The sequence below is a fragment of the Diplotaxodon limnothrissa genome, linkage group LG11 (assembly GCF_057381915.1).
Source record: "Diplotaxodon limnothrissa isolate DT_005_m linkage group LG11, D_limnothrissa_male_GT1.1, whole genome shotgun sequence".
Taxonomy (NCBI): Eukaryota; Metazoa; Chordata; class Actinopteri; order Cichliformes; family Cichlidae; genus Diplotaxodon; species Diplotaxodon limnothrissa.
In genome coordinates, this window is record NC_140606.1 from 2,832,714 (window position 1) to 2,847,036 (window position 14,323).

At 43.2% G+C, this 14,323-nt stretch overlaps 1 protein-coding gene across 1 annotated transcript; it reads right to left on the reverse strand.

Moving 5' to 3' along the window:
* Window positions 1–538: 538 nt before the first annotated feature.
* LOC146622192 (glycerol-3-phosphate dehydrogenase 1-like protein) lies at window positions 539–13,710 on the reverse strand. Its single transcript, XM_085364976.1, has 8 exons — window positions 13,667–13,710; window positions 11,817–11,994; window positions 10,287–10,427; window positions 8,166–8,304; window positions 5,008–5,120; window positions 4,197–4,433; window positions 3,924–4,030; window positions 539–635 (listed from the first exon to the last, which is right to left on the reverse strand). The coding sequence occupies exons 1-8, from the start codon at window positions 13,708–13,710 to the stop codon at window positions 539–541; spliced, it is 1,056 nt and encodes a 351-aa protein (XP_085221102.1).
* Between the last annotated feature and the right edge of the window lie 613 nt (window positions 13,711–14,323).

Sequence of the window (14,323 nt, forward strand, 5' to 3'; positions counted from 1 at the left end):
AGGCTCACACACAAACACATGCTCTACCCAGAGCTGATCTTGTGCGTGCTGTTGTGTTTTAAGTCTAAGGAGCACCGTGGGCAGCTTGGTAATCAACCTGCCGAGAAAAATGTGAAGTTGGTCGTGTAGGTAACAAAAACAAATATAGCTGCCACAAAAGGCCCACGCTAAAACACAATTTCACTTATATAGATGTTATTGGGTGATTTGTTCCATGGTTTTGAAGCTCAGATTATACCTCGTTTTCATATGTGACAGTGGTTCAAGGGCTGGCATGGATACACACTGAGTGGGAGAGTCAGTCTTTGTTGTGTTTTAACACGGGGATTTATTTTTCATCCTACACTGTTGGAAGCCTGGAAGAACTTTTTCTGACAGTTTGTACAAATTGAAATGATAAAGGACTTTTTATTTTATGGGTGTTCTATTTAAAGCTGTTGGGGATTGTTTTTGACAGAATAAGAACCTAATGCAAACTTCACCTTAGAATGAAAATGATCAATGGAAAAACAACAGCTTCCTGAGACGCACCAGGCGATCACATGTCCTCTGGGTGGCTTTGCAGGCAGGAAATCATTTCTTGGACTGGCCTCTTCTCAAAACAAATCTGATAAACTGCTGTGAACAAAGGGAACCTGGAGAGAGGAAGGACAGAGTTAGAGCTTGACAAAGCAGAAAAGAGAAAATTCAAGTTATTAATTTCACATGTAACAAACGTATATAGACTAGATAAACAACAACAATACAGAAGTAAATAAATTCAAATTTAAAGTCAGAAAGAAAGTTCTAAACACTGATGAGCCAAAGTATGACCATCTCTACGATCTCAAAACGACCCAGTAACATATTTCAGTTTGTTTCAGCGTAGAATCCTAGTGCGGTTCATTACAGTAACTTCAATGAGTTTAGGGAGAGTTTGTTCTTTATTACCTATTTCTGCGTTTAAAAATAGTTCAAATCCTTTCGAAGTGTGTAGTTGTAGTAATAATAATAATAATAATAATAATAATAATAATAATAATAATAAGCGGCTGAGAGGTGGCTTGTGGTAGCCATCGAACCACATGGGGGAGAAATGGCGCCGTCACATTTCAAGCATCTACTCAATCCCACTGACATGACCTCCATACAGGAAGCAGATTCTGTGAGGAAAGGGATGACGCCCGTCACCGGGGGCAAGGTCACTTAGGCACTTAAACCACTCTTTGGTAAGGAGGACTTAATGCTGTGCTCCAGTTATGGAGAGAACACACTCCTCAACCTCCCCAGGAAAGTCCAGGTGAGGGCACTGGAAGCAAGAATCCATCATTAGTTGAACGTCAGATTCATTAATGTCGTTTTTGTCCTGGACAGGGGAATGCTGGACCAGCTCTTTATCAAGTCAGGGACATTCCAGTGCACGTGGGAGTTTGCCCAACCAGTCTACATGTGTTTTGTGGACTTGGAAAAGGAATTTCAACACATTCCTTAAGGGATTCAGTGGCAGGTGCTGAGGGACTATGGGGTGTCTGGTCTGTTATTACAAGTCACATGGTTCCTGTACAACCACAGCGAGAGCTTGGACTACACCGGTGGCGGTAAGTCAGGCTTCTTCCCCTGGTGTTGGACTTCGCTAGGGTTTATCTTTGTTACTGATTCTGGCAGTTATATTGGGAAGTCTGCCTGGACACGGTTCTGTTGGCTTCATTTAGTGGTGAGCTCCAGCTCACAGTGGTCTGCAGCCCACCACTCAGGAATGAAAATCAGCACCTCCAGTTCCAAGACCATGGTTGTCACCAAAGAAGGCAGGGGCTGGTGCCCCAAGTGGAGTATCTTGGGGTCTTGTTCACGAGTGAGGGGAGGAGTGGACTGGGAGATTGACAGACAGGCTGATGTCGTCCATGGTGGTGAAGAAAGATCTCAACATAAAAGTGAAGCTGTTGATTTACTAGTTTATTTATATCCCTGTGGTCACGAGCTCTGGTTAAGATCTATCTTAAATTCTTAATAAATCTCCAACCATATCACCTGCTATGATGCCTGACAGCAGCGTCGCTGTTGTGCTGAGGCAGGCTATTGGTTGGTAGTTGGATGGGGGCCAGTCCCTTCTGGGGGATCAGGACTCTCTGACCTTTGGTTAGCCTGGTTCTTGTGCTGCCAGGCGCTCACAGAGTACAGTAGGTGTGAATCATATCAGGGACTGATACTTACCCTATCCTGTTCAGGAAGATTGAAGTAATCTGCTTTTAGATCATGTAGACATGATCTAATCATCTAATCTGTCCTATCCTGAGCGCAGAGTCAAGGGGCCATTTACGTGAAAAGGGAAAGACCATCTCTGAATCGAGGAGGGGCCTAAGGGTCCCTCTGTCACCATTTTATGTATATGCGTATTTTTGAGGCATTTCCCCACTGCTCCCAATTATATGTAAAGATAAACTAAAATTGAAATCCCTAATTCAAGCTCTGTACTTGTTATACACTACCAGTCAAAAGTCTGGACACACCTTGTCATTTAATGGTTTTCCGTTATTTTCATGACTGTTTACACTGTAGATTCAAACCGAATGCATCAAAACTATGAATGAACACATGTGGAATTATTTAGTAAACAAAAGTGTGAAATAACATATTTATATTTGAGATTCTTCCACGTAGCCGCCCTTTGCTTTGATTGCTGCTGCACACTCTTCATTCTCTCCATGAGCTTCACGAGGTCGTCACCTGAGACAGTTTTCCAACAGTCTTGAAGGAGTTCCCAGAGAAGCCGAGCACTCGTTGGTCCTTTGCCTTCACTTTGTTCTCCATCTCATCCCAAACCGTCTCCACTGGCTTTAGGTCAGGTGACCGTGTTTCGGGTCATTGTCATATTCAAACAAAGTAAATGATGGTGCAAGTAAAAGCAAACCAGATGGGATGGCATGTGGCTGCTGTGGTAGCCATGCTGGGTTAGTGTGCCTTCAGTTTTGAATAAATCCCCAACAGTGTCACCAGCAAATCACCTCCACACCTTCCCCTCCATGCTTCACAGTGGGAACCATGTGTAACATAGTTAAAAATGGTTCAAGTTACATCCTGCTAAATGGGACGATGGCACCACCTACTGTTGGAAATGTCACGCTGCAGTGACTATGAAGGGCAAATGATGTTGGGTAATAATTAGAGTGATGGAGGATTCCCGTAGAGATAACGAATGGGTAAATTTCACGGACAGAAATGTTACTAGTCCGTAACAGAAATAGAAGTTGACCTGGCTATTTTTGATTAAATATATTTGCTGTGGGTTCCTTCTGTCATCCTTACGTTGGGTTAGACATTCGCCTTTTCACACAAGGCTCACGCTGGTTGTCCACAAAAATGAGCCATTCTACTTTGTTGCCCTTCGTCATAAATGCGGATGCTGAGTAAAAGGGGCTAAACTGACCCGATCCCGTTTGTTCATTTAAAGAACCCGAAAAGACATAACACTGAGGTGAGATGCATGCATCCTCAGCAGTGGAGGCGACTCTTGGTCTTCCTTTCCTGGGGCGTCCTCAAGTTTTTGCAATTTTCTGGACTGAGCTTCAGTTCTTAAAGTAATGATGTCATTTCTCTTTACTTAGCTGATTGATTCTGTCAAACAGGGCTGTCAGCTGTGTACCAACCTGACTGCTGCACAACACAACTGATGGTCCCAAATTACACCAATGAACCCTGTCAGGCACACCTGTGAGGAAAACCATTTCAGGTGACTGCATCATGAAGCTCATTAAGAGAAGGATGAGGGTTTGCAGCTCTGTCAACAAAGCAAAGGGCGGCTACTTAGTAAAAATAAAGACAAACCAATAAATGTTCAAACTTTTGACAGGTAGTTTACAGTCAAAATATAGCACAGAGCTGCGTTACATGTCAAAAAAGAAAAAAAAAATAATACAATAGACAGACAAAGAAACTTGATTACAGACCTATTCACCAGGCACTTCTGTTGGAGGATGCGGTAAACCTCAGCTGAGGTGGCAGGACCCTGGAGCTTCTGACCATTGAAAATCTCCTTCTCCAGCACTTCAATGCTCTATCAGCAGGTGTGACAAGAAGAAAATACAAGAAAGTGCACAATTAAAAAGCAGTTCGTCATTTCAAACCAAAAACAGTTCGAGCTAATAAAGCTTTACATAGTAATGCGTAATGAGGAAAGAGAGCAGATACACTACAACAACCAAACGTGACGGTGCACATACCTTCCCTGTTCTAACAAAGGCCTCTGCTGCTCGTCGATTGCGGCCGCCATAGCACGTAGCGATGAGGTCGGCCACACCACAGCTCTCCAGAAAGGTCGATGTGGAAACCACGCCATTCTTAGAAAAGAGTTGGGCGAAGGTTATCATCTCCATCAAGCCCAGACGGATCACAGCTGCCTTGGTGTTGTCTCCACACTGCAAGCCATCACAAAAACCTGCACTCACTGCAACGATGTTCTTCACCAGCAATGAACAAAACAAAAACACACATTTAGAAAATGATGTAAAGCTCTCAATGCAACTAACAGAAGACTGAAAATCATGTACTGATGAGTGCATCACCTCACATCTAATAAAGCTCATTATTAACACGACTGTTCAAGTGTGTTGGTGCACCCATGCTCCAATTTAAACACTACTCTTAAAAAAATATATACATATAGTATAAAATGATGAAAATCATCGACGCTGCATTCACCAAACCACAGAGCATTTGGAATATCAGTTTATTCATAGGTTCCATGCAGTCAACACCTGTGGCCAATTACATATCTGACACCCATTGAAAATATGACAAAAGAAGTCCCGGCGAAGGCGTCGAATCATATTTCAAGATGGAACGAAGGACAGTTTGGTTTCATAACCACAGACACTGGTTCTGCCTCTTTACCAGCAAAAGGTTTCACATTTCAGTGTTACACAGACATTTAGACTCCAAACATCCTTACAGTCGACAGTAACTACAGAGAGACCGTGCTGGTAGCCATGTGATTATAGAGTATTTGATTCAGTGTCATGTGTAAGTGTTTACCTTCAAAGCTCCACACAGCTCCACTGTGTCAGCATCCTCCACTACTGTGATCCTGAAGTTTGGAGTCGTCAGTAACTCTTTGAACAGTAGACCATTCTCCACATTCCTGCTGCCTAACACACACACACACACACACACACACACACACACGTCAATAATCCAAAACAAACACTGGGTCACCAAACTCAGGACCATGACAGAAGGGAGCCAGTTGAGACGGTTCGGGCGTCTGGCAAGAATATGTCCCGGGTGAGGTGTTCTGAGGAGGACCCGGGGCAGACCCAGGACACTGTGCAGGAGGTGGCCGGGGAGAGGGAGGTGTGGGCTTCTCTGCTTAGGCTGCTGCCTACCGTACCTGGCCCCAGAAGATGGATGGACGGACAAATCACAGGAGATGTGGAAATCAGTCTAATCCAAGTATAATCTTTAGGCTCAAGTACACAAATAAGCCAGATCACTAATTACTAATTTATTTGAACAGGTAAACTTGAAACTGTCTTATCGCATTACTGACCATTATGCTCATCAGTTCTCAAAATAGCCTTGAATAGATGATTAATCCCTAATTGCTAATGCATGGCTTGGCTTCCTGCTAATGAAGCACAGAGCTGTTGGAGCTATTGGTTGGCAAGGTCCTGTTCCCAATCCACCCAAGGAGGCTCCCGAGCAGTCAACAGGGAGTCTACAGACATGCTCGAACAATAAATGAGTAACTTTGGTCTTTGTGATGCTTGGCTTTACATCGTTCAGCTCTCAGGGACTTCTTTTCACCAGAACAGCACTCAGATTCTTGCTTAGACTACTTTTAGTTAGCAGCTCCATTATGAGGGATATCACAGACACTCAGACTGGTGTCTGTCTCTCAGAGACACAAAGGAGTTACACCACCAATGAGCAGATATTCTTAAAGAGCAAGTTATTTCACAAAAGAACAGGCAGTGTAAACACTGAGCGTCCAGTAATATCACTGTGCGTTTAAAGGAAGCAGGAAAAGTAGTAACAGAATAATATTTTACTATTAAAACAAGAAAAATAATGAAAAAACCTTCACCACAATAACATATAGTTAGCAATCTGAGAAAACTGAAACTGGAATTAAATGAAATAAGTGACAAAAAGACGATTTCTGGTGCAAAGGCTGAGTTTGGAGAACTTTGAACATGGCAATAAATTAGGGCTGAACGATATATCGCATTTGCGATAATATCGCGACATGATCAAGTGCAATTTTCTAACCGCAAAGGCTGCGATTATACTCTGGACATGTCCAAATTCATGGGCTGCATCCTCCTGAGGCCGCATTTGTAGACCGATTACGTCACAGCGACGCGCCGAAGGCTGTCCAAATTACTACCATATCCCAGAATTCATAGCGCGGCCCAGCCAAACTCCAGTTTCCAACAATGGCGGCCGCTACTAAGTTTTAAAATTACTCATACTAATCTTTCTGGGTCACAAAATAAACTTTTAACATATTTTCAGGCGAGAAAGTAGTTGTGTAAACATCAAATATCTGCTCGGTTTATCAAGATATCCCATATTTGCAAAAGTGCTTCGACGTTTTCAGAGGTGTCTGCTACCCACCAGCTCGACAGCTAGCCGGGAGCTCGAGGGTTACTGATGCGGCCGAGAACGGCACAACTCCCGGCACATCATTTTCAGATCACCGCGGAGTTTCGCTGCTCGGGTTAAACGTAATATATAAGTCACTTAGACAACCTAAAAATGTTATTGTTGGGCTTTTTTCAGTGTTTTGTTTGTTCGTGAGTAAATCGGTTTGGCTGAGATTAAAGTTATTAGATTAGATAAAATAAAACTTTATTAATCCCCCGGGTGGGTTCCTCCTTGGTTTTCACACAGCTGACTAAACGTCAAACAGAAAACTTATTAAACAGAAGTATGAGACAGTCGAGAATTTACACCAGTGTCTGGTTATATTTTAGATAGCAAGAAGCAGACGGCCGAGTTTATTAAACTCCACCGAGACAGCGGTGACGCTAATCAGAACTAGACCGTCCAATTTCACGCCTTTAAACTTTAAAGGCGTGTTTGTGTGTGTGTTTATACAATTGCTATTATGTTTGCACTTTATGTGTAATGTTACTGACTGCAGAGATCAGTAAGATGTGTGTATTTTTTATTTATTAGTTTTATTTATTTAATATTATTTTTTAATTGAATGACTGTCTAGTAGTTCACAGATGTCGAAAACTGAGTGTGGTAAAGCCACTGATTTTGTTTATGTATATTTCTGCAATCTGCACATTGTACTGACTTTCATTTTAATGTTTACACCAGGGTTCCTTGTCAGCACTTTATGCTCAGATGTTTGTAAGCTAAAAATAAACTATTGTGTATGTTCAAATATACTGTTGTGATTGAAGAAGTTAAATAAAAATGTCAGTCATCAATTCATGCATCACCTCATGTCATCATAACAGAGGTCTGTCTTCCAGGAAAGAACAGTTTAAAATTAATGTAATATAGTATTGGCCATACTATATGATGTATTGCTTGTCTTTGTTTAATAATACAGAAGACAAAGACCTTAAAAAAATAATCGCATATCGCAATCGCAATATTGGGGCAAAAAAAATCGCAATTAGATTATTTTCCATAATCGTTCAGCCCTACAATAAATCCAGAAAATTCCAGGCTAACCAGTTAAAGCTAAGTTAAGAAAAAACAACTAAAGACTCGCTGGGAACATTACTCATGATCCGCAACAAATACATCTTTTAAAAGACTTTTCTGAAGCTTTATATGTATTAATGACGAATCCATCTGATGTTGTCCTTACATTATTACACAACGTGTGAATGCCATGAAGCCCACAGCATCTCCCAGCTCCAGCTCCACATGGTTTCCAGCTCAGTTTTACACAATTTTGATCTTTGCTAGCACGCACTTTATTCAGAACGCTGACTCAAATTCAGATCACGCACCATCTCCCAGTATGAACTCTGCCAGTATGAGTCTGCTTCCTAAACCAGGCAGAGACCCTACACTCCCATCCAATCAAGCCAAGGGGACAAAAAAACAAAACACATTTCTTCTCTTCCAGGTCCCGTTTGTTCTTTTTAAATCCACAACATGCCAGTTACAGCAGGCAGTAATAGAATCTACTGAATAACATTTTCCACGTGGGTTCTACTCACCGATGGTGGATTCACAGAACTTCTCAGCTGCTACTTCGTTGGCGATGTTTGCTCCCATCAGGACACTGACATCAATCTCCATCTTCTCACGAATGACGTCAGAGATCAGCCTCAGGCCCTCTGGACCCTCATATATACCCTGAGACAGTAATGAGAGGGGCGGTGGTGGATGAGCGATGGCATACAGGATGAGCCATAAAGGACACAGCTGCTTATACCCATGCTGTAGATGGATGCATGCAGAAAGTCAAGGGAGGAAACCAGCCTCCCCCTGATATGTTCCTTCTGACTGACCTCTTCACCCCAAGGCTAAGCCCTTGAAATGAAGCTAATTTCTGATGTAGCCTGATTCTTCCAGTCACTACCCACAGCTTGCAGCCAAACACATTCACCAGCACCCTCTCTACCAAAACAGAGTCCAAATAACTGCAGATGATGAACCAGTCCATCTCACACTCACCTGTTCACCCACTTGTGAACAAGAGATATTTGAGCTCTTGACTAGAGGAAGCAATTCTTCTCTAACCTGGAGTCTTTTCAGCTTCAGAGCCATGACGTGGGATTCTGAGGTACCAGTTCTGACTGATGATAGGGGGTTTGTGGAGATCAGCATTTGATGAGCCCAGTAAGACCACAGCATCCACAAAACACATAGATATGATCTACTTCCACCATGCGTTATAGTTTACACCCCTTATTGTGCCTAGAAATTTGTTAATAGACCTCAGTGTCACCAAATGAGTCACACATGTTGATGGCAAATGCAAAAAATGACACTCGTGCCAAATTTGGACAGGCTACAAACAGCCTGTAACTACAGACCGAAGACTTCGAAACAACAGTGTTACACACTCAAATTGTACTGTTTGGTTAGGGGATGGCCGAGGAATGGAGAAGTGCACTGGTACCAGTTTTTAAGAACAGAGTAATGTGCAGAGCTGTAGTAACTACTGAGGGATAAAGCCTGAGACAGATACCATGGAGGTATGGGAAAGAGTGGTTAAAGGTGATGATCAGTGAAGGGGAGTGTGGCTTCATGCAGAGAAAGAGCACTACAGACGTGACGCTTGCTTTGAGTACGCTGATGGACGCCTGCGATGTGATCCTGTGGAGCTAGAGAAAGATGAGGCACCAAGAGAGGAACTGTGGGATCTTACGTGGCAGCTGAGGGTGACAGAAAAGTAGGTGAAGGTGTTGCAGGTCATGTGATGACTAGTGTATGCGAATGAAAGAGACACATGGAAAAGTGCAAAAGAGAGGTGAAGAAGAGTGCAGGCAGGGTGGAGTAGGTGGATACGTGCCAGGAGGGATGTATGACAGACAAGACAGGCAGTGAGACCTGCTGGGACGCTTGGTTTGCCCTTCTTAGCGCTGGTTCACAGAAGATCTGTAGTTTTGGTTTCCTTGTTTTTGATCTATATTATTTTGTACTTGGTATAAGCGTAACATTAAAAGACTGCTTGTGAGTTTACTTCTCATTTTCCAAGTGCTGTATTGTGGCTCTTCCTGCCTGCCACGTAGCTCCAGGGTGCAGCCAAAGCTTTGACAGCAGCACTTACAGGCTGCCCTGCAAAATATGTGCTCAAAATATGTACTAATGCAATACACAGCCATGAATGCGTCATGAGTACTGAAACAGACAAACACTGGACTCTGAGTTTAGTGTGTTTTTGTTTACAGTGCTTGGATCAGAATGTTGGGGGGTCCCTGTGGAAGAGAGGCATCCAAACATCAAACTCACTCTTCAGCGCACACGCTCACTTTGTCGACATATTTGATCACAAAATGAATACTGCACATCACCGGATCCCTGGCTACTGCAGTCTGTGTGCCAAATGTCCTTACACCTTTACTACCCCAAAGACCTTCGCTGTGTTTTATGGATGGCTGGAGACACTTACTGGCAATATGAACCAAAAAACAGCTTTATGTGACCGCTTATCCTGATCATTAGGGATCCTGTTAGAAGCAAATCCACATAACAAAGCTACTCCGGGCATGTTCAGCTGAGTTTGTATGCACGGCTCAGATCCTGTGTCAGGTCTTTGCTCTGCAGAATTTGGAAAGTTAAAAGCAGCAGTGGAGTGTGAGATAGCGAGACGGTGAAATGGGCATCATTACCTTTATGAGCGTGATTCCTCGAGCTCTGGCAGAGACACAGCCCACCATTTCATCACAGAGTTTCCTAATGAACTGATGAGGGACGACAAACACCAGCAGGTCAGCTCCCATAGCAGCATCAGAGAGCTTTGGTACAGCCACCTATGGAGACGACAGAAGCGCCATTCAATTCAAAGCTGAGTAGGCTTTGAATAATCCTGTGAGTCTGGGTGATTTCCCCACCGTACTGTGTTACACACTTCCACCATATTGCCAAAAATATTCACTCGTCTGTCTTCAGCCATACATGAACTGGGGTGACACCCCAGTCTTAATCTAAGGGTTTAATAGAAAGTCATCCAACCCTTTGCAACGATAACAGCTTCAGCTTTAACGAGAAGGATCTCCACATTTCGTAGTGTGCTTATTTTCTCCAAATCTCGAGTCAACTCTACCAATCAGTAAGCTACGTGAATGCCGTCTTTTCCTTGTTACCCTCAGCTACAAATGCTATGCTAAGCTACCAGTACTACAGCCAGTCATGAATGCACAAACTGCTGACTATTTTCAGCCTGGCTTCACACATGATGAAAGCCTTGTGTTATTAGCTGAATCACGTGGCGTCACTATCAGCGAACGAACTCTCGCAGGCGCCAATTTGTTGCGCTCCGGTTTTGAGCGCGCCATATCCTTCCAAGTAACAAGAAAATGACATTCATGTAGATTACTGACTGGCAGAGGTAACTCTAAATTTCGAGTTATGGATACATTTTTCTTTTTTACTGGCAGAAACAAGCTTCCGTAAATTCTTGACCTCCTTCCTGAAGCGCGTTTGTGAAGTCAGACACTGATGTAAGGCCTGGCTCGCAGTCTCCACTCTAATTTATCCCAGCGGTGTTCTGTCAGATTGAGGTGAGGACTCTAGTCGAGTTCTTCCACACCAAAGTCTCTCAACCATGTCGATATGGACACTGCAGTCATTGCGGTCAGACACGTATCGCTCTCCTGGCAGCCACCAAACGCCAGCTTGTCCATCATTGCACGATTTGTGACTCCAGTGAACTGCTCTAGAGTTCAGGTCAGCGTGCTTTACACAACTGCACCGGATGCTTTGCATTGTGCTTGGTGATGGATACAGCATCCATGGTGACCCATTCCATGAAGAACTCTATGCACTGTTCTTCAGCTAATCTGAAGGCAACATAAAGTTTGGAGGCCTGTAGCAGAAAGCCGGTGACCTCGGTGCACTGTGCGCTGACCCTGCTCTGTGGCTGAGTGGTAGGCTTCGACTTTGTTAAAATACCACTAGAAGCTGACTGTGGAATATTTGATAAAGAGGATATTTATGACCGGCCTTGTTGCATCCCATCATCACACTGATCTATGATGTTTGCAGAAGCAGTCTACATGCCTGGGTTCTTGATGGAAGTGACTGGAACACCTGAATTCGATGACTTGGGTGAGTGAATACTTTTGGCAGTATAGTGCAGCTTTAGTGCTCTGCAGAGTTTAATGAGCTCAGCAAAAGAATGACATCATACTACTTCTCACCACATTCTCTGGTAGTTTGTATCCAGGAAGGTACTTAACGTTTTCATGCTCAGTGTTGATGATGTCGCTAAGCTTCCTGCCATTAATATTTTCTTCAAACACCCACATCTTCACAGTGATAGCAATATGCTGCAATGTCCTGGCATTATCTCCGATAATCCTGGCAATAGCAGAGCCCCTGCAACAAAGACACAGAGATCAGCAAATATTTCTAGATGTTTCAAGGCATTGATCAATTAATCATTCAGTCAGCTAATCAATTGGACCATCCTAAACTACTTCGTTAGCTTCATTCTTGTGAATTTTTCGAGTGGAAGAGAGTTGGTGTGAGAGGTGATTAAGCATATGAAGGATTAAGGAGGTGTGCTAGTGTTCTTGTCCGGGAACACGATCCTACTGTTGCTTCATGTAAACAAAACAGATTCTGATCGAGGTGTTACACAGGTGAAAACATGCACTAAGAGTCCAGAGATGACAAAGGGAAGGTTATTGTTCACTAAACACCACACTGATGGGCTGTAACACGCTCACTGATTTTATAGCAGAGTCTGCCACTGATGCCTTTTAAGGTTTATGGGGAAAATAAAATAACAAAACTCTGCTTTTGTTTCCCAGTGTAAGCACAATCTGACCCGACATCAGTCTACTCTGACAGCCATAGCTGAGTTACTAAGCCCACTGTTACTGTTTTTACCATCTTACATTTCAATTAAAAACAAACAAACATTTGACATTTTTATCCTCAAGTCAAATGAGAAACTCTGGTCATGCGTGGTGAGTGTATGCTGTCAGTGGCGTCATAATCAATCTGGGAACTATAATACTCTGTACAAGTCCAATCAGCAGGCTTCATTAAACATATTTATTTTTGAAGAAAACACTGTTTTGTAATGTTACCTGTAGTCATGTTGACATGGACATGCACTCAGGCTTGTATGAACTGGTGACGGTGACATTTTCAGTCTTTAGTCACATCAAACTTTGAGACACTTGTAGGCACTGAAGCTCGAGTTACCACACGGATCAGTCCCTGAACTTACTACGGCGCGTGTTTCATGCTGAAATAAACAACACTTACTTACAGCCTACAGGAAACAAATCAAACAAACCCGGTTCTTAAAGTTTTGGTCTGTTTCTATGCTGACTGATGTCCAGCACGCCCTCCCTCTGTGCTCATGAAGCATATGGCACATTTCTTTATTTGTTTGTGAGGGGCTCACAACATAACGCCATAGTTTCATGTTTATGGAGCAGGCTGCTGACCATCACCAGTGAACTTGTGCGCATATTTTAAATGAACAGCTGAAAGAGTGACCCGGATGCAGGTAAGCTCGAGGTCCCTTCACTCAGCTGGTGTCAGGGGTAAATGTTGGCTTCAGATTTATCTCACCGAACCACATTATTATGGTTTAGCGGAATAAAACATCGAATTAACTTTTTTTTGCTGAGAATAATTTGTGTTTCTGTCAGAACAGAATGGAAATTCATATACGTGTCAATATTAACTACAGACTAGCTGTTGTTTTCAGCGAGCCCTGTATCATATGTCAAACCGCAGGATGCCGGCAGACAGAGGGGACAGCTGTTGGAAAAAGGCAAACTTCCGGATGTGTCACCTGAAACATGCAACACTTAAACTAACATCACCAGTTAATATGAAATTAAAAAGGAACACGACCAGGAAAGCACTGTGCTTATGCTGAAGAAGCTCTGTTCCAGCTCCTCGTAGCTGACTCCAGGAGGACGCTTACAAACCAGGTAGGCACTAACGACACTCCGCACACCGACAGATGCAACAACCTGTTTGCAGCACCGCGTCCGGCAACAACGTCAGCATCATAAGAGCTTACCAGTTTCCAGACCCGACTATGCACACTTTCAGTGGAGAGGCCATGGGAGCCGCTTCCTGCTCGTGATGGTCCGTTTGAAGCTGAAGCTCCGGCGCACGTGCCCCTTCAATGAAAAGTCACGTGACTCCAGGCAGAAGTCCAGGCCGCTAATGCGCAAAATACACATGCTCATGTAATAGAGTTAAAGGGTTACATCCTGGCACAATAGCGCCACCCAGTGTCAAATGTCGCCCTGCACCCACTAGGATTAGCAAGGGATTCTGGGTAATCCTCAGGAGGGCTGTGTCCCTGCGTCCTTCGGAGGCCGCATGTGAAGGTCGATTACGTCACAGCGAGGCTCCTTTAAGTGAATAGAATAGAATAGAATTCAACTTTATTGTCATTGCACATGCACAGGTACAGGGCAACGAAATGCAGTTTGCATCCATCCAGAAGTGCTTTAGTGATATAGATATATTACAATATATATTAGCAATAATATAGATATGTGAGTATATTACAGAAATGGGTCTATTATGGTATGTTATAATGTACACGGTATGAAGTATGTTGTGAATATTCTATAACTATAAGTATGTACAGGCTGTAGTGAGTACAAGCTATGTACAGGATATGAACAGGATATAAATATGAAAAACTATACAGAATATGAAATAA

What these genes read in the sequence shown, in the direction of transcription:
- LOC146622192 (XM_085364976.1), bottom strand. Translation starts at nt 13,710, where the DNA reads ATGGCCTCTCCACTGAAAGTGTGCATAGTCGGGTCTGGAAACTG. An exon ending in ATAGTCGGGTCTGGAAACTG is followed by an intron (nt 11,995 to 13,666) that starts GTAAGCTCTTAT and finishes TCTTTGTTGCAG; the next exon opens with GGGCTCTGCTATTGCCAGGA. An exon ending in CAGAAGTGCCTGGTGAATAG is followed by an intron (nt 636 to 3,923) that starts GTCTGTAATCAA and finishes TCCTCTCTCCAG; the next exon opens with GTTCCCTTTGTTCACAGCAG.